General features: G+C 43.0%; 6 protein-coding genes across 7 annotated transcripts; 2 read left to right on the top strand and 4 right to left on the bottom strand.

Moving 5' to 3' along the window:
• Nucleotides 1–162: 162 nt before the first annotated feature.
• Nucleotides 163–1267, bottom strand: LOC108149104 (muscle-specific protein 20). The gene is made up of 3 exons (XM_017276501.2): nucleotides 1148–1267; nucleotides 674–1006; nucleotides 163–604 (listed from the first exon to the last, which is right to left on the bottom strand). The coding sequence occupies exons 1-3, from the start codon at nucleotides 1175–1177 to the stop codon at nucleotides 413–415; spliced, it is 555 nt and encodes a 184-aa protein (XP_017131990.1). The 5' UTR covers nucleotides 1178–1267; the 3' UTR covers nucleotides 163–412.
• Nucleotides 1268–7946: 6679 nt separating this feature from the next.
• Nucleotides 7947–10025, bottom strand: LOC108149099 (glutathione S-transferase E14). Of its 2 annotated transcripts, none has more exons than XM_017276495.2 (4): nucleotides 9802–10025; nucleotides 9342–9542; nucleotides 9160–9282; nucleotides 7947–9098 (listed from the first exon to the last, which is right to left on the bottom strand). In XM_017276495.2, the coding sequence occupies exons 1-4, from the start codon at nucleotides 10003–10005 to the stop codon at nucleotides 8850–8852; spliced, it is 777 nt and encodes a 258-aa protein (XP_017131984.1). In that variant the 5' UTR covers nucleotides 10006–10025; the 3' UTR covers nucleotides 7947–8849. The 2 variants fall into 2 exon arrangements, with proteins under 2 accessions (XP_017131984.1, XP_017131985.1); XM_017276496.2 differs by having other exon boundaries at nucleotides 7947–9070; nucleotides 9802–10024.
• Nucleotides 10026–10238: 213 nt separating this feature from the next.
• Nucleotides 10239–12447, top strand: LOC108149097 (protein PTCD3 homolog, mitochondrial). Its single transcript, XM_017276493.1, has 2 exons — nucleotides 10239–10699; nucleotides 10752–12447. Exons 1-2 carry the CDS (start codon nucleotides 10370–10372, stop codon nucleotides 12381–12383), a joined length of 1962 nt encoding a protein of 653 aa, XP_017131982.1. The 5' UTR covers nucleotides 10239–10369; the 3' UTR covers nucleotides 12384–12447.
• A 14-nt stretch (nucleotides 12448–12461) lies between these two features.
• Nucleotides 12462–13805, bottom strand: LOC108149098 (probable palmitoyltransferase ZDHHC24). The gene is made up of 2 exons (XM_017276494.2): nucleotides 13495–13805; nucleotides 12462–13441 (listed from the first exon to the last, which is right to left on the bottom strand). The coding sequence occupies exons 1-2, from the start codon at nucleotides 13730–13732 to the stop codon at nucleotides 12828–12830; spliced, it is 852 nt and encodes a 283-aa protein (XP_017131983.1). The 5' UTR covers nucleotides 13733–13805; the 3' UTR covers nucleotides 12462–12827.
• Nucleotides 13806–14734: 929 nt separating this feature from the next.
• On the top strand, nucleotides 14735–18038 carry LOC108149117 (sulfhydryl oxidase 1). The gene is made up of 2 exons (XM_017276518.2): nucleotides 14735–16305; nucleotides 17247–18038. Exons 1-2 carry the CDS (start codon nucleotides 14881–14883, stop codon nucleotides 17730–17732), a joined length of 1911 nt encoding a protein of 636 aa, XP_017132007.1. The 5' UTR covers nucleotides 14735–14880; the 3' UTR covers nucleotides 17733–18038.
• On the bottom strand, nucleotides 18037–19283 carry LOC108149118 (transmembrane protein 183). The gene is made up of 2 exons (XM_017276519.2): nucleotides 19107–19283; nucleotides 18037–19053 (listed from the first exon to the last, which is right to left on the bottom strand). The coding sequence occupies exons 1-2, from the start codon at nucleotides 19171–19173 to the stop codon at nucleotides 18179–18181; spliced, it is 942 nt and encodes a 313-aa protein (XP_017132008.1). The 5' UTR covers nucleotides 19174–19283; the 3' UTR covers nucleotides 18037–18178.
• Nucleotides 19284–19360: the final 77 nt, after the last annotated feature.

The raw sequence follows: 19360 nt of genomic DNA, 5'->3' as shown, positions 1-19360 counted from the left end.
TTAATAACGTTGATACGATGATATATATATATATCTATACGTATAAAATTCATTTTTAGAACGCACCATAGGCAGATAAATAAAGTGTCTACACCCACACAAAAAACAACAGCAAGATCGTAGAGAACTCAAGGTTATAGAGGTGATCGGAAAGTCGAAAACTGGGATTTTTGAATTACTTTATTTTACTCATAAATAGATTAACTTAGGCGTATACTTAATTAAAGGCGAAAAGCCTTTGCGTTGCTTTAATGTGTTGTTTGTGTGAGTGTTTTGGTGTTTGGAGTTTTGCTTTGGTGAGGAATTTTTTTTGTGTTCATGTTTCATCATAAAAAATAGATATGGGTGTGTTCACTTAGAATACGTGTGTAGAAAAGTGGGTGTGTGTGTGTGTGTTTGGACCTCCTGGCGCTTACTTGCCGAGCAGGATCTTGCGGCCAGCGCCGATGTTCTGGCCAGCCTGGGTGGCTCCCTTGTTGGAGCCGGCCTGCAGACCCACGATGGTCTGGCCGGCCTTCAGCTGCTCTTCGGTGAAGTCGCGCTTGCACTCATCGGCGGGCTTGGGGCCCAGGAAGGGACCCTTGAAGTCGGCGTGCTTGTAGGTCTGTATAGGTCCAAAATCCACCGGTTAGAAAAGCCCTTACCAATACATTCAATAAGATTCAAAACTTACAGCACGGCCGAGGGCGAAGATGGTGTTGGTCACGTTGGCAATGTCCTTCTTCTCGTACAGATCGACGGTCTGGAAGACATCAATGTCGGGCACACCGTACTCCTTGAGGGCCTTCTGGAAGTTGTTGATGTTCTCCATGAACTTGAACTGGCCGCCCGAGGAGTTGACCTTGGGCACCGAGTTGGGGGCCAGGATGTTGATCAGCTTGCACAGCACCTGACCGTCCTTGAGCACATCCTCGTAGGACTGGCCGGCGGGGAACTTCTCGTTGATGATGGCCTCAATCCACTCCTGGGCCTCCTTGTCCATCTCGGGATTGCGCTTGCCGGCAATCTAGGTGGATTGAAGAAACAAAACAAAACTTTAGTCACGAAAATTGTCGACCAATTGTCGTCCATGTTCACTTTTATTTCACTTCTTTTTTTGACATTTTTTTGTAAGGATCTTTTCATTTCGCACTGCTTAAGTATTCACCTTGGCACGAACGGCACGCTCAAGAGACATGTTTGATTTTTGGCTTTGGGTTCGGTTTCTGTGGGATCTTCACTAAAGCTCTGACAAGCTAACACTGATGCCAGCCAACGGGGCGTATGCGGCTTTTAAAGCGCGAGAGAGCGTTCTCCGACAGATTTGTTCAAGAATTTTCCAAAAATATATCCGAATTTCGGAGTCGAGTGTGTGAAATTGTGAGGCGTGGGCGTTCTATATGTTCAGAACGCCGACTTTGCCCGTCTCCCTCGCATGAGTCGTGCGTTATAATTTTAGATCATCATCGGCCGAGCAAAAGGAAAAATCCAAAGCACCGGCCACAACGAATGCCTAATTATTTTTCACACATTACCAATCGATGGAAATGAGTCTGTGTGCACACGATGCTCTTCAAAATGCGCTGCTCATTTGCATTTTAACCGAATTTTTTCGGACTTGACCAGGCCAGCAAGCTGCTGTCCTGCCGCTGTCATTTCTTGCGCGTGCATTCGTTGCTCGTAATTTCCAATGGCATGCATTGGGTCATAATTAAAAATGGCAGCAAATTGGTTCTTATCGAGCGACACATCCTCCAGATGTCAATCTACAAAATCAGGGGGATAAAGGTTGCCCCAAAAGTTTTAATCATCGTTTTCTTATTAAACAGAAAATTCATTTCCTTTTCTGAAAGCACAACTATAAGAGTAATAAAAAAAATATTTCCTAAAATACAAAAAAATGCAGCCCAAAATAACTGGATAATTGAGCACTGCCATGTTTCTATTTTATTTGTTTTAAAGCAGACCATTTTGTGCTTAACTTTAAGGTACTGTGGCACAAATAGTGACAAATCGATTTATTAAAGTTTTATAAATTTGGTTGGGTTTTTTTAGTACCAACATTCGAAGATAATACAAATAGGGAAAGATAAAAACTAATTAAAATCAAAACAACTTATATTTTATTCAGAATAATAATAGTTTTACAAATTATTTCTTACTTTTTGGGCCTGGCACTCAAATTTTTCACTTATTGCATTGTTTGCTGGGGCGACATAATAGAAAAAATAACGGTTTTTTAATGAGACTTCTTATATGCTATTTTTATTGCTTTAGTCACTTTTTTTTGTTTGTTTTCGATCAACACAGAAAGAAAATTGTTTAATTAAATAATCATGAAAGCTATGAAAAAACAAACTGATTAATCCGAGCTCACTCTCATAATTCTTTTGTAAACATAAACAATTTTCCCCTATACACTTAATCCATAAAATTAGCAATAAATCGCAATTATAATCTGTTAATGCGTATAAATTCAGATTTCCAAGCATCGCAGCAAGACTGAGTGCCATTTACAAGCATTCAAAAACACAAGGCCAGCGATTATTTTATGAGCAGACAATTAACTTGAATTATGCGCCTTGTGTTATTGAAAAGCACTTTGTTAGAGGACAGACATCAGCGCCAAAAGGCACCCAAACATTCCCTCAAAATCACAACAAGAGGGCAATAAAGTGAAGAGGACAAGTCAAGGCGACTTGGAACTGTCAAAGTTCGTGGCCCCCCGCCCAACAAAAATGAATATTTTATTAAAGTGAATCGGAGGGAAGAAAGCCTAACAAACAAATCGGCAAGCGACATCTATTTCGGTCGGGGAAAATTCTTCTGCTAGAGCGGATACAGTTTCGATAACACTCGGAAAATCCCCGGAACACACGTAAAAGGCGCGACGGATTTGTGCTCTGGGTAACACAACTATTTCTTCATACATATATTCTCAGTCCCGAACAGGTGGAACCAAAATAGTTGAGATTTTCCAGGCTTTTCTTGGTTTTTCTCGCGCCCCGAAAACAGATGGCGTGTTCGTTTATTTTTACCGCCTCCTTGGCCCGCGGCACTTCGACGGACCGCTGTCTTACGTTTTTCTTTTTTTAATTACCAAATACTCGGCGGATTGGAGAAAGCCGCAATTGCGGCCATTAAAGTGAATTAAATTTGCCGGAGGCTGGGCTTCGACTATTGTCTTCACGAAAAATTTAATTAATGCCCTGCAGATGTGCGGCCATTTTTCACGGCAATTAAATTATTGTAATTGCATGAGCTAGAGATGAGGACAGAAAAGCCAGCTGTAAGTGAAAGAATCAAATTCAATTACGATACGGGGCTCTCGAGAACTGCGAGAGCACAGTCCCCAGTTGAATTGCAATTCAAACACACGCCTGATTAAATGTTTATCCGGTCCCTTGGGTCCCCATCCCCGTCCCCTGCCCCATGCATCCTCATCAGCCAGCATCGTTTTGGCCAAATTGCACATAGGGCACACACATACGTCTTGGGTCTGTTTGTGTCCCGGAGAATTCGATTCGAGTGTGCAAACATCCTGGCGGGAAACCATTTTGCAGGCGCTAAGTTAGCCGGGATTATATTCCCATAAATCAGCATAAAAACTCCACAAAGGCCAAGGCCTACCTCCTAAATGGCCAACCTACAATGGCCAGCCTACAATGGCCCAAAAATGGCAGCGCATATCCGAGATGAAGTCAAGCGAAAATTAGGTCGTTGGGGAAAGGATCCCGCCCTTGGGGCAGCAACCACTTGCTGGCATTTGTGTCGCTTCCGCTGGCTTACAGTGAAACTGGGCGGAAACGGAAATTGAGTCAAGCGGCCGAGTTTGCAGACTGCAATTTCATTTATAAACAAAGCCCAGACAACAAACAGCATCGATTCGAACAGATACTGACTGAATTCGTGCCCCATTGCCAGTGAGCTGGCCGGCTATGAATAGACATATTATTTATTTAAGCTCAACATTTAATTGGAAAATCATGCCCAATGTCGTCATTTTGTTAACGAAAATAAACACTCGATTCGCCGCGGTCATGGCATAGAATAGTTATTTATAAGTTTCCCATAATTTCTGTAGACATTTTCCCGTTCCTTGCGACAAAAGCAATTAAATAAATTTCCCATTTTCACATTGTCGTCGAAAAAACATGCTTCACACAATGTTGGCAGAAAATATTCTCTGGTATATATAGTTTTTACCTTTTGCCAATATTGTAGTCTTCACAATATGTCGGAAAAAAATCAAAACACAAGCTGTAAAGAGCTTTTGGTGGGACTTTTGGCTAACCTTTGCATTCAATTTACATTTATTTATCGACCAAATTATTGCCATACACTTTTTGCAAGAGGATCAATTTGCTTGAATGAAATATAAGCTGAGTTATACTCCAAAAATTTAAAAATCATTTGATTTAACTTTGTCTTTTTCACTTGTGTATTAAACTAATACCTGTAAGACCAGTCCAACAAATTCTATAAATTCTAAGGCACAATAATCAGTTGTATAAAACTTAATTTCTTGAATTTTAAGCTCAACTAAAGCAATCACTTAAAGTAAACAAGTCAGTGCTAGATGTTGTTTTGTTTAATTTGTTTTATTTAAATTTCAGATGAAACCCTTTCTAATAACTCTCTTAATACTGCTTATAAATATTTTATTAAACTCTCAAGAGTATTTCTAATTCCATTTCCAATAAAGTTTTTCATTTGTTCCAAACTTGCTTCAGCAATTATTGCGATACGGAATCTTTTGAACTTTTTTGTTTATTGGTTGTCAGTTGTTTGCTTGGTCGGTTCTCTTGCTTTTTATTTGGCTTTCGCCCAATATCTTGAGACGAGTGCCTCAGATAAATGATACTGTGGGTGTGGGTGTTTTTGCCCCGCAAAAACCAGAAAAAGGTTAATTAGAAATTCAGCAGGACCGCAAGCAGGATGCCGAGCACTTAACCGCAACAAAAAGGTTTGCCTCACCAGCTGGTCGAGAATAGGGAAGGTGAAAATAATATAATAGAAATTTATATGTGCAAAGATGGTTTGCTTTGGGCGCCAAAAGTAAAAGCTCGAAATGGCGAGTGAGCAGCCAGCGTTTTAATCAATAATTCAACTGTGACTACTCTTCAGTTTATGGCCAAGTCAGCAGTGGCCAAAGGGCGAGATGTCTGACCCGAAATAAAATCAGCAAATATTGCCCCAAGTAATAATCGAAGAGCTAAAACCGAAATCGCTTGTCCCAATGGTCGAATGCGAAAACTTTGTCAATATTTCAGCATCACGCACCGCTGACTCCTGGACTCTGAATGCCCCGAATGGGAAATCGGTACGGGACCATAGAATGGCCTGGCCTAATTGAATTTCCTGGCTAACACTTTAAAGCTGGCTGCTAGGCTACTTACAAGGAGCGTGTAATGAGGTTTAGGCCACTCCCCCGCATCGCAGAACTTTCCATTTCGACAAATTGACTGGCAGGCGGTGGGGGATGACTTCAAAGCAGCATTCTCACTAAATCAATTTGCACAAAGTGTTCGCCAGCCGTAGGCTCAAGGAGTTCTGGACCCTCCTACCGTCATTCCAAAGAAAAGTTTCGAACAAAAGTTGTCGTTTGTCATCCATAACTCGATTTGTAACTGGCAATGTGTGTCGCATTCTCAAATTCTCTCATGACTGGGCTCCAATTTTTAACAGCTATGCTAATTTGAAGCGATTATGCGCCTAATTATGGGGACTCCTCTTTCCGGAAAGTGTTTAAACATATGCATGTTGTTTACTGCTCGACTGCCGAATGTTTAAAAAGCAAAAGCCGAAACGATCTGATATTTTTACCTAAGAATTCAGCTACTGACATTTTGCAATTCAAAAATTAACAATTTGAATACTTCAATCCCATATTTTACCTTACCTTAGGTAACTACCTAACAGCTAATTCTTAAGATAAAAAAAATCTTTACCTAGGTAAAGATTTACATAAATATGTACTGAAATATTGTTAGTTAATTTTGTTTTCAAATTTGGTTAATGCTACTAAATTCATTTTTGTATTATTTTCGCCAATTTGCTAATAAAAATATTATAATTTCACTGCAACTTGAAGATAAGTTAATTCCCAAGCATATGCAAAATATAAGATATTTATTTTCACATTATTCTACAACCAGACTTAATTGCCAGAGCGTATACACAATATCACAATTTAACTGGAATTTCGAGAAGAGCAATTTGACCTAAAGATATTAAAAAATGTTTATTTTACCTTTTGTATAAATTTTACCTTAATTAGATACTTGATAAGCTGTCTGCCTTTTTCAAAAAAAACCTAACAAAAAATTCGTACCTTCTCAACATTGTATATAATTACATGTTTTTTCTATTTTAAGATAAAATTGCCTAATTGCCCTTATTTTCCCTATAATACATAATTATTCTCCTACTCTTGCCTACGGAGTTCTTATTTATTAATTGTTTTTTTTTGTTTGTTTTTCCTATAATAATTTTGTTGAAAAACACAATTGATTGCGTGTTTATATGCAAAAAGTTAACCCATTTCTTATTGCTTTTTCAACTGTGTTTTCTGTGCCTAATTTATGCAGGTTGTCTGTTCACATTTAATTATTTATTTAGTATCATTACAATAATAATAATGATTTAAATTAAATTGGGTTTCCGAGCGATATCTACAAAAAATTTGCTTTTAAATATCAATTTGATTCCGCTGGTCTGGGACATTTCCCAGTGGGTGGCATTGCATCACCATCGTCCGTCGCTGGAAATGCCCATAAATAAAGTCGCATGAATGGGGCAACGTGGCCTTTAATCGAATTCATAGCAACAAATACAGAAAAAAAAATGGGTAGAAAAAATGATAAATATTCAGTGCCGACGCAGTAAATGCTCTTAGAATGGACAACATATTTTCTTTGTTCAGATAAAATTTGTAGACTCGAGTTTATTTGAATTTTTTCTTAGGACTTTTCAAAATATGCAGTAACAGATTTTTATTCCAAAACCTTGTATGAATAAGAGCCTTCTAAATTACATAAATGGTATATTTAAATTTCAACACTGTCAGTAAAACTTCCCTAATAAAATAAATACAAAAAGGAAAGTAATTTTAGACGACGAAATACAGGCATTAAAATCTGTTTAGGTTTTGTCTTTTGGGAAACTCCAGCTTATACATAATTTTGTTGGCGACTTGCTGACCGACTTAAAGTTGCAAATTGAAGCACATTCCACGACAAAGTGGCTTATCCCTCCAGCAGAAGAGTGTACCATGAAACTTAAGTAAAATTATTCTGTTTTGTGTATCTGGGACCCTGGATCCGCTGTTGGATGACCGTTGACAGAAAACTAAAACAACCCGGACACCATGGCAAAAAAATCTCGGTACAAGAACTGACAGCTCGAAGGGCAGATAAATGTTGAGACAACGCCGGGCAAAATTGAAAAACTTGCAGAGCGCAAAGTTTGCCGCGTGCCTCGGGAAGATGTTGATGCTCTGGCAGACGGCACCCACAAAAACCAATAGCAAATGGCTGCATTTTCTCCGACAGTTGGCAGTTGCAAAGTCAGGCCAAGGGAGCAGAGATCCGATGAAAGGACCAGGTGCACGTAGTCCCCAAGTTGAAAAGATGGAAGCAAAATCGGATGTGGTGCATGATGCGTGCGTTAAACTTTGTTCAAGTTGGCATCGAGTTACACACTGGCTCCTCGAGGATGGGCCGGAGCAATTAGCGACCGGGACTCAAAAAGGATTACCCCGCTCAACTGGAGGGCACTCGATACGGCTATTAGGCCTGACAAGCTGTCATTAGGAGACAAACGTCCACAGCAGGCAAATATTTGCAAACATTTTGGGAGCAAACAGTGGTCAAATGCGTTTATGTTAATGAGCTGGTCAAAGGTCGCGGTCGACCGCTAAATTGCCTTCACCAAAGCAAACATAATTTTCCAGCCAAAAAATACCTTTCTGCACCCATAAACATGCCAAATTCGAGGAATTACAGTAGGGTGCTTATTTACATGCTCAGGGTTTGTCCCTTTTGAAAATATGAAAATTTGTCCATATATAAACGTATAATAAAAAATAGATTTTAGCTCACTTTTAATGCTATAAACTTATTTTTCAAGGTAATACTGTCAATGAAAAAAATTGGCTTATAGATTTTGGTGGGCAGCGTTGAAAAATGTAGAGTTTGTTATTTTTAAAACTTAAGAAAGAACAAACGGATTCCTGTTTTTTGAATTCTTTAACATAATGTCGAAATGCAACTCGTTGGCTTTTGAATATTTCCTTGCAAACAAATTTAAACATTTCAGGAGTAACATAGTGTATTAATTAAGTTATTTCTTACTAATACAAAATTGGTAATTTTGCAATTTTGTAAATGTTGAAAGGCTAAGATTTAGCCTTCAATACACTTTTATTTGTTTATTTTAATACATAGCAATAATGATTTCCACCAAAAGTCCCACATCTGGCTTTATGTATGTAGTTTATAGCTAAAAATCAATTTGATTCGCGTTTTAATAGATTCAATAAATGCACTTTGTATGTCAAACATATATTTTTACAATGTTTTAAGACATATTTTGTTGTACTTATTAAAAAATATATATTTAGTTATTATTTAATGTGTTTGGCAACAAAAAGCAATAGTTTGATAACCAATTTACCTATAAAAATATATGTAATTACTGAAAAGTTTATATATTATATAAAATAAAATAAACTTTCTTATCTCTTTACCAAAAAGTTTTTATAGAGATCCCGCTGTATACCCTTCACCTAAAGAGCAAACTTTTAATTACACCCCAGGCTTAAGCCAAATTAAACACACCATTTATTAACCATCTAGAACTATTTCACATCATCGGCGGAGGAGGCGGAGGAGGATGAGGATGGGAACTGGAAGCTCCCGACACTCTCCATCGTGCGGCGCAGCTTCTCCAATCCGCTGCAGTTGGCCTCGTAGGCATCCAGCTGCTGCATCGCGGTGAACCAGCGTCGCAGACGTGGGAACTGCGTCAGGGGAAACATGAGATTGACGGTGCTCAATGTGGTCACGATGGAAAAGTCGGCGAGCGTCAGCTGAAACCGCAGCAACAAAGGTGCAATTCTAAACTTAATTGAAACGCCACAACGACAGGGAATCGCAATCAAATGAGGTGGTTTGTTACCTGTCGCCCGGCCATATAATCGCCACATTCCAGGTAGCGCTCCATGATGATATACGCTTCGGTCAGCTTGCGTTCGTGGTGCGCCACGTCGACCTGGGCAAATCCCTGGCGGACAATCGCCGACTGAGAAACATATAGAAAAAAATCAAAACTATGTAGTGTTAATCGGTTTAAAAACTCACCATAAAATCACTGTCACGCCGGAACAGAAAGGAGCATTCGAAGAGCAGAAGGTTCAGGACTTTCATTCGTTGCCCGTGCTCCTGGGGCCACAGGTTTCCGCTTTCGTCAAACTTTTCCGCCAGGTGAATAAGTATAGCATGGCTATCGGTCAGGACCAGATCACCATGCACCAAAGTGGGAACACTGTGCTGAGGATTTAACTGAAAAATTGGGATATATAAATTGATCACAAACTTAGATTTCGATAAATTAAGATCACTTTGCTAAGACACAATCATACACATAAACACAATCTTGACATTAAATTGCTTCTGAAATTTAACTATTTATAATTGTTTTAATGTTTTTGATTTAAAAAATATCATTTTGATAATAATTATTTTTTTTTGTACTAAGAAATATATTTTACATTTTTTGAAAAAGAAAACAATATTTCTTTATGAAAAAAACTTCACCTACCGCTAAAAAGTCTTTTTGGAACTGCTCGCCCTTGAAGAGGTCCACGAACCGTAGCTCCACATCAATATCCAGCAGCTTAATTAGCATAAGACAACTGCGCACCGGCGGACTGCGATCGTCGTAGTACAAGATCGGCTTAGTTGGGGACATATCCGAAATACCAGGTAGAAAAACAGACAAACGAACGCCTTGAAAGCCGATCATCAACTAAATCGGATTGCAGTCGTTGTCTTGACTCAGATGAAGGTGCGCCTACCTATACAAAATAAAAACAATTACTTGATATTCACCATTTACTTTTAATAAATAAATATTAATTATTTTATGTATTTGAACACAAAAAATGTAAATGAAGTTGAATAGAAATTTTGAATTTAACGCCTATTTTTGAAATTGCAGCAGCCCTGAACCAGTGTTGCAAAACAACATGTGGAATCAGCTGTTCGGGCACACTTTCTGAGCAAGAAGAAGCACCTGCATTTCGGCCACCCAAAACCGGAGAAACATTTAATTTGTTTTGGTTTTATAACTGAAAACCAAGTTACTTTGGGGCAAAACCTGCTTTACCATGTACCTTTCGCGCCAGTTGAGATTGCTGCCCAGGGCGAACATTGCTCGCAGCTTGAGTTCCAGCGGAGCACATTACACAACAGCGCCGGCAGAAGATTCACGTTCCCCCATTGAGATTCCCAACCGGATCGAGCGCTCGCCCACCGATCTTCTCCAGGCTCTGGCCGGCACCGTGGGCAGGGACCACACCGCACCGCACTACAAATACCATGATGACCCATTCCTGATACCCATGTCCAATGCGGCGAAGCGAACATATGCCATGTCGAAGGAGTCCGGACGCAAGGCGGCAAAGTGGATCAAGGAGGAGCACCGAGAGCTGTTTATGGTGAGTGGCCAGGAGGAATATTACCTCGGTCTAACGATTTCCCATCCGCCAGCACCAAGAAGCTCAGCCAGCCGTGGAGAAATTCGCACCCAGCATGGTCTACACCGAGGACTCCCACGTGGAGGAGAGCTCGCTTCGCCAACTGATTGTCCAGGGTGAACTCAAGGATGCCGTCCTGGTCTACAACCTGCTTGAACAGAAGGGAACGGTAATCAGCCCCGATCTTAAGCAAAGCCTTCTGGAGCTGGTGTGCTTCCACAACAACCAGGAACCGCTGCCAGAGGAGTATATCGAGGAGCGCTGGTTCATGCAGAACAACCGACGCCGTGAGCGGAGTGGCAAGACCTGGAAGGATGGCGATCTGGCAGAGAAACTATACTCGGAAATCGAACCAAAGACGCCGCAATCGTACGCCTCTCTCATTCGAGGAATGGCCAAGTATTTGCAGTGCGAACGAGCTTATGCCCTGCTCCAGGAGGCCGGCGAAAAGCGGATCCAACTGGACACAAACACCTTCAATTCAATTATCCAGATAGTGAGCTTTCTGAAGGACACGGCCGAGCAGCGTTGGCAGCTCTGCACGGAGCTGCTGCAGGAAATGTCACAGCAGAAGCTAAGACCAAATTTGGGCACTTTGAATGCAGTGCTTCAGTGCATCAGCACTTTTGGCAACTTTAAACTAGCACGCTCTGCTGCCCTCCAGGTGCTGCCGGAATTCAAACAGCTAGGTGTGAGTCCCAGCCTGGGCACCTACTATTACCTGCTGATCATCTTCTGCCGGGAAAGGGGACCAGTGTCACACGTTATTGTCGATATTCTTAATGACATCGCCGGCAAGGAATTCAAGATTGAGCATCCCAAGGATACGTACTTCTTTGCCACCGCCATGGATGTGTGCCGCAACCACTTGCACGACAAAGCGCTGGCCAAAAAGGTGGATGAGCTGTTGCATACCGGCAAGAATTACGATCTGATAGGCGATTCCTTCAAAGAGTCCATCTACTATCGTAATTACTTGGCACTGCTTTGCCAAACCGAGTCGCTGGATGACTTCATGCTTACGTACGACCTGCTGGTACCCAACATATACATCCCCGAGCCGGGCATCATGGAAGAGATCCTAAGAGCCATTGAAATCAATGGCGGAGTGGAGTATGTGCCGCGCATCTGGTCGGACATGGTGGTGTTCGATCACACGCACCGTGAAAGCCTACTACTGTATGTACTTCGCATTTTGGTGGATAATAAGCCGAGTGGAGAATCCCCCGCCCAGCAACAACTACCGGAGCAGGGTGCCAAAGTGGCCCTAGATATGTACGAGAGGATAGAAGAGGCCATTAGGCGCCTCCGAAAGGTCTCATTCACTGGTCAAATGCTGGGCGATATCCTAACGCTGCTCGTTCGCGGTGGTAACTACGAAAAGGCTTGCGAAGTGTTCGCCCACATCGACAAGAACCAGCACAGGATTCCCGGAACGCCAGCGGAAAGTGCCCTGCAAGAGTTTGTGGAAGCCAGTGTTCTGGAGAAGTCACCCAGCCAGGCGCTGGTCGTCTTGCAGTATGCCGTGGAGAACAATATGAACTCCAGTGCATTGGCCAAACGCATCCATGAGGGATTTACGCTCAACGAAGTACACCTGTCCAAGCTTAAATCGCTGGTGGGCGAAAGTTTCCTTGACAAGTAGTAAAGTAATATACTTGTGAAATTGATATAAACAAGATTGTTAAATAAATTACTATACAAATTAAGACAATTTTTTGCTTGATAAGTTAGTAAAGCTTTATGTTAATGAAATCTATTTGTACTTGATATAAAATTTGTTGTGTAAAAATGTGTCATTATTATTGACCCAGCTAATATGTATATCTTGGTCAAAATATTGCAGAATAATACAAGTCATTGAGAAGTAACGACCTAAGTCTCGGCAAGCCCATCTTATATAAACAGGAGATAATGATAATATAGAGGTGGAACGATATAGATACAGATTAAGATTCAGGTATTGACTAGTTTCCTTCCGTATAACCATTACCATATACTCCATATTTGAATACTACAAATTTAACGCGTAAGTAAATGCCACTTATACTCATATTAATGCCAACGCTGGATAATACACTATTATAAACTAGTCCTCCTTCGGCGAGAATGCAGCTATTGGTTCCCAGTTCACCCCATCGTGCGGCAAATCACTACGTAAAAAAGGTGACAGCCAAGTCAGGTGCATCCGATTGCCCAGCACCATCTCCAGATTGCCTCGCAAGCCTCGGTCGTACTTCCTTGAGCCGCGCTCCCTTGTCACCGAACCGCTCTTGACTATCGGCCAGTGGAAGACCAGGAGAAGCGATGATATGGCGAAGCCCAGCAGGGTGAGATCGTATATGACTATGTAAAAGGTCTCCCAGCTGGGATACAGCGTAAGGCTGACGACGGGACCGAGGACGGTGAACAGCGTCGACCACCGCCAGTAGATGTCCGGATGGAGGTGCCACAGATAGATGCTCTCCATGATGGCGGCCGCCAAGGATCCGATGATCATGTACACCAGGTAGAAGAAGAAGTATCGATAGTTATGGTGCCCGATGCAGCAGCAGGTGAATCGGCAGTGGTGATCCCGCTTCAGGACGCATACGTTGCACACCTCGCAGTGCCAGGAGCGAGGTGGCACCAGTGTCTGGCAGTCTTGGCACATGTGCCACCGCGCCAATTGCCCCGGATCCACTGGTGGCTTCAGCAGCTCCACTATGAGAGAGAATCTTAGTACAGATACTTCGGTAAGTTCGTAAGGTACCCACTCCGGATACTGGTGTCCACCAGCATGCAGGCCAGCATGTTCGATGTGAGGTTGAAGACGAGGAACAGGCTGGCCAGCCAGAGGGCCGTGTAGCAAACCCCTCCAATGGCAAACAGCTCCGGCATCACAATTGTCACCTGGAAGATGTACGTCACGGGCACGAAGATGGCCACCAGAAGGAAGCAGGCCAAATCCGACATGGATCGGGGCTTAACCCGATCCCACGGGCGCAAAATCATTTTACTCCCGTTATTTTTACACCCCCTACTGCGACTCCTTTTGACAGTGCTGGAAATTGCTTTTCGGCAGTGCTGCTAACGGTAAAATTGGTGTCCGTTTGAAAATAAATTTACAAAATGAACCAGTTAAATTAGAGCAAGTGTGACAGAAGTTGTATTTTATAAATTGAATTAAAATAATTTTAAAAAGCAGATCAATTACGTATATAATAATAATAATCTGTTTTTCTGTAACGTTTGAAAAATAAAAACTTTCAATTCGGTTTGAAACATATGCGCATAAAATGTAAATGCTGATTTTCGCAACATATTTGAAACCAAATAAGTATCCCAAAAACAAAGTTTGTCTGTTTTAACTTGGATTTAGTTTTGAATTCCTAAACTCCTTAATAACATCGTAGCGAATTACACAGAAAAGCACTTCAATAAGGGTTTTTTCCATAATAAATACATCTTACATATAGAAAACTGATAAGAAAAAGTTACTGCAGGTCAATAAGCTTCTCTTTTTTTCTTAGTAAGGGGGTATGCCCATTAATGCAAGGGCATTGAAATTTACTTTTGTTGTACATACAATAAATCTATAAGTTTTTTATTGGAATTTAACAATGATACTACATTTTTTTGTACTGCTTATTTCTTTGTAAAAAAACGAATAATTTTCTTTGAAGTTTCTGTAATTGTAAGAAATGTGTATTGTTTCGTTTTATTTAGCCGTAGCTAAAACTAAAGCGTCCAAGTTTCTTTTTAGTTTAAAAGTTCGTTAGTTCTCAATAATTGCAGTAAGAACGAACTAGTTCTCAATGATAAAAACTCTTTCAGAGTTAGAGATGGACTTGTGCTCTTTAATTTAACAATGCTAACTAAATTTATTAATTTAGACATTGATAATAATAATTTTTAATAAAACAATTTAAATATTTGGTTATTACATCCGCCACAAGTGACTATCGGCAGTCGTGCCGTGCGTGACAAATTAGTCACGAGCCCATCTCCAGAAAGAGTGCAGCAGTTAATCAAACCAATTGCGACCGACCGTAAAACATTCCAAATGCTTCGCTGAAGTTGAATCTTATCGCATCAGTCGAGTTCCACATAGCATTCCGTACGAATCGCAACCGCTCGCGCAAATCCGGAATATCCCAACAATGTCGGCTGTGTGTTTGGTGATTCTCTTTATTGGCCTGCTGTTGGATTCCACTTCCGCGGGCGTTCCCCTGCCGCGGTACGAGGCGCTCCTCAAGCAGCAGTCCGCTCCCGAGGACCCCTCACTGGGTCTCTACGACGACGGGGACAAGGTGGTCCGCCTGACCGTGGACAACTTCAATGCCACAGTGGTGGACCAGAATCGTGGAGCACTCGTCGAGTTCTACAACACGTACTGCGGCCACTGCCGCAGGTTTGCACCCACCTACAAGACGGTGGCGGAGCACCTGTTGCCCTGGTCCGAGGTGCTCATCGTGGCCGCCATCGATTGTGCCGCCGAGGAGAACAACGCCGTCTGCCGGAACTACGAGGTGATGGGCTATCCCACGCTGCGTTACCTTGGTCCCGGATTCCAGCCGAGTGCCCAGCACTATGGACAGAACCTGATGACGCAGGACGTGAACGAGATCCGCGAACTGCTGGCCGGAATGGTGGCCGCTGAGAACCTCACCAGCAGCCACAACAACTCCTACTGGCCAAACGTCCACTATGTCACGGAAAACGATTCCGCTAGCAGCTTGTTCGAAGGTCTCAGCAGCGTCACCCAGTACGTGGCCGTGGTCCACGAACCGGAAAACACCACTCTGGGCATTGAGGTGGCTCTGTTCATGACACAGTGGCCAGCGGTGGCGGTGCGCCGAGTCATCGACCCCGCGGTGGCAGCCAAGTTCAAGATCGATCCCGCCAATCTGCCAATGAGTCTGGTGGATCGCAAGGGAGAGATTACGGCGTATGCGCCGGAATTTGCCAACGGTGAATCGTACGCCAAAAAACTGGAGGAAGTGCTGGGCAAGAAGAACATCACGCCCAGGCCGGTGAAGGTGCATCAACAGGTAACCACACCGTCGCCCAATGAAGCCGGGAAAAACGAACTGATCAAGGAAGTGCACCGGAACAAGCATTTCGTCTACCAGGCGGACCTCGAGCAGGCCATTCGCACGGTGCTGCACAACGAGGTGCCCAAGAAGAGCGAGATCAGCGGCGAGAAGCTGCTGGCCCTCCAGCGCTTCCTGGCTGTGCTGCAGCGCTACAATCCGCTGGGAGCTAATGGTCGTCAGTTGGTGTCCAAGCTGAAGGACTTCGTGGTGCAGTTCAACGAGGAGCTGTCTGGCAAGCACTTCGAGGACGAGGTGAAGCGCCTGGAACAGCAGCTGTCGCCTGTCTACTCCTCCACCCATTTTGTGGGATGCGCTGGCTCCAACCCTCGACTACGCGGCTTCAGCTGCTCCCTATGGACGCTGTTCCACTTTATGACCGTCCAGGCGGCCGGCAACGAGGACTCGCAGGATCCACTGGAAGTCCTGCAGGCCATGCACGGCTACATCAAGAACTTCTTCGGCTGCAGCGAGTGCTCCGAGCACTTTCAGGTGAGTCAGCAGACGGCTACGGCTACGTGCCAATGACCACAATAGTGCTGATTAGGAGGGCGATCATTAAGGCGAGAGGATAGTTGATTACCAAACAAAAGACTTGAGTGCTGACTGCCGGAATTTTCCATGCATGCAAATTCGATTTTTTCCCCACAAAACTAAATTACCAACCAAAATAGACCATTAAATCGGCTACACCTGTATATATTTTAATGCTGTGTTCATAAAAAAATGTAGTCTTCGGATCAGCAGCTCTGAAAACTGGGCTTTACGGGTATTCTTTGGTGCTTACCTCCCATTTATTGATTAAGCTACACGTAATTTGCTTGTATAAGCACTGATTGAATAACCACGATAGTCGTAGTCACACTGTTTGTTGTTGTGAGTCTAGCGACCCAAGCTCTAAAGTAAGATTTTATTTGTTATTTAAAAACCGTGAGTCATAAACCTACTTTCTCCAAAGGCAAATTACTTTTACAAACTATTCATAGGCCACAAGGGCGTTTGGTATTCGTGTAACTGTAAGTTACTTGCTGTTAGTTTCAGAAATAATTAACTATATATTCTTGATCACGACTACATTATAAAAACTACTAAGAAAATTTTATCTCTCAGTTCCAAGCAGATAATGTTTATTTAAATTTTTGTCCATGTAAATTAACAATCACTGAACCGCCACAGTGTTGATGTTACTGTAATTTAACAATTTAGAAAAATTATTTTAGAAGTTGATTCTAGCTAAACAACGCGTGTTAGGTAAACAATATTTTTTTCAAAGTGATAAAGGCGGATATACATTCCCTTTTTTTGTATTAATTTCGGGGTTCCCCAAACGAGGTACCACTGTTATTAAGTAGGTTTCCATTCGGCAGCTGTGCCAACAGTTCTTTTTTGTGACGCTCACATATTGGGTAATTTACTTTGTTTACGCTCCGCAGGCAATGGCATCGAGGCGAAAAATCTGGAGTGTACCGAACAAGGAAGAGGCGGTCCTCTGGCTGTGGGCGGCCCACAATGAGGTGAACCAGCGACTGTCCGGCGACGCCACCGAGGATCCCGAGTTTCCAAAGAAGCAGTTCCCAACGCCTGATAGCTGCAGCGAATGCTATCGAACGCCTGTCTCCAAATCGGAGAGCCTGGAGATCGAGTGGAACAAGGACGCTGTGCTGGGCTTCCTGAAAAACATACACAATCCGCAGTTCGTAAGCCGGTATGGAGTGCAGCGGGAGGAACTGCTGCATCCCACCGAGGATAAGATGCGGCAAAAGCGACAGATCTCAAGTGTCTTCACCGACACCGACATGCAAATGGGCATGCTACTGTACGCCTTTTGCATTGTGATGATGATTCTGGCCTTCAAGCTGTTCGCCTTCAAGGGCTACCGCAAGAAGCCCTACGGTCACGACCTTTTGGGCAAGGTTTAGGGCAATCCCCGGAAGAGCTTCCACTCCCACTTATTCTAAAGAAAAGACACCGAACACCGAGAAACGGAATTTACTATGACCACCTCTTGAATGTTTTGTATTCGTGGCCCCTAGAGTTATGTTTAAGAACAAAGTGTGTGTGTGTATATATGAACAGTCTTCTTCCAGTTGTAGTCCCTAAACATAATCGCTTTTTTACAACGACAATGCACCTGATTGCTTAATTTTTTTAGGTATGCAAATGTGATTTATCCCTCCAGAAGTATGTAACTCCCGAGTCCGTTTGAATAAAAACGATCAATGCTACAGCGTTGTTTTTAATGTCGAACACTTGTTTGGCCGGTAGCACTTAAGATAAGGTAACGATCACTAGCACTACAATAGTGTAGATGTAGATAAGGAATTGATGACCTGCAGTAGATAACAACGAATTGGCGGTTGGGGCTTTATTTCACGAAACTGTGGAAGTCTGGATGCCACCAGGGCAGCACTTTGTACTTTTCGATGCGAGAGTATTTGACGGTAACTGAAACATTTCGGCAGCCATCTTCGGCAAAGTCCAGCTCGAGGTTCTTGGCCCTCATGTCCGTGCAGAGGAGTTCGCGGGTGGCCCGAAGACGGTAGCGTGCCTGCTGATGGCTGTAGGACAGCTGATTGGGTGTGGGCACAAAGTGACGGCACAGCACAATAAGGAGAACGACCCCTTCATTGGGATTTCCCAAGGTGGGAGGGCGGCACTGTTCCACAGCATCCTCTGCCAGGGATTCCCAATCATTAGCCACTTGGCTGGTGTCCATTTCGGATTCATTCTGGACATGCTGCAGTCGGTTCCAGAACTTGTAGCACATTATCCACAGGCACTGGTACTGCTTTTGCCAGCAGGACACGAAGGTGCGCTGCACCAGCCAGTCCAGGTTGTAGGCCAGCTCCAAGCGAATCTTTAGCGGACGGTGGCAACGGAAGAGCGCCTCGATGACGAGGGATCTGTGGGCACGGGTATCACAGTTGCGGATCTGCTCCGGCTGCAGCCGAGCGGGCAGATCCAGATTCCAGCCCGAGGTGGCTCCGGAGCAATAGCGTCGGTACAAACTGCGCCAGAAGGCCCGCGAAGCCACCAATCCGGCGGTTTGTTTACATATCAAGGCGAAGGTCTGCACGTCCTCCGGATCTATGTGCATGGATATGTGGAACCAGATGTCATATCGCATGTTGACCACATTGTTGTTGTTGCTCTGCGCCATGGCCAAAGTGGGGGCAGTGGGTCGAAAAGTGGACTTGCACTTCACCGCGACACACACATCCGATTGGCGCGCATATATTGCTGTGGGTTATGACGGATGTAAAATTGGCATATTCTAGTTAATATATACTTACCACATTTCCCTCTGGTGCGAAATAGTTTGTTTTGAATAAACTCATTGCAATCGGCATCAAAACTCATATCGCGTCAAACTGGTTCCACAGCTGGTGTTTAGTTCATAAATGAACTGGTAAACACCGCCAGGGCTGACACTGTTAACTCTTTATGGTAAATAAAGTGAATATCGTTTTGCCTTCTATGTCGTGGGTTTTAGTTAAATACTTTTTAATTTAAGGACCATTTTTTTGATTTATACTTCAAAATTGTA

Source organism: Drosophila elegans, unplaced genomic scaffold (genome assembly GCF_018152505.1).
Source record: "Drosophila elegans isolate 14027-0461.03 unplaced genomic scaffold, ASM1815250v1 contig_520, whole genome shotgun sequence".
Classification (NCBI taxonomy): domain Eukaryota; kingdom Metazoa; phylum Arthropoda; class Insecta; order Diptera; family Drosophilidae; genus Drosophila; species Drosophila elegans.
Note: the sequence above shows the minus strand (reverse complement) of the source record. Positions and strands in the feature narration are given on the sequence as shown.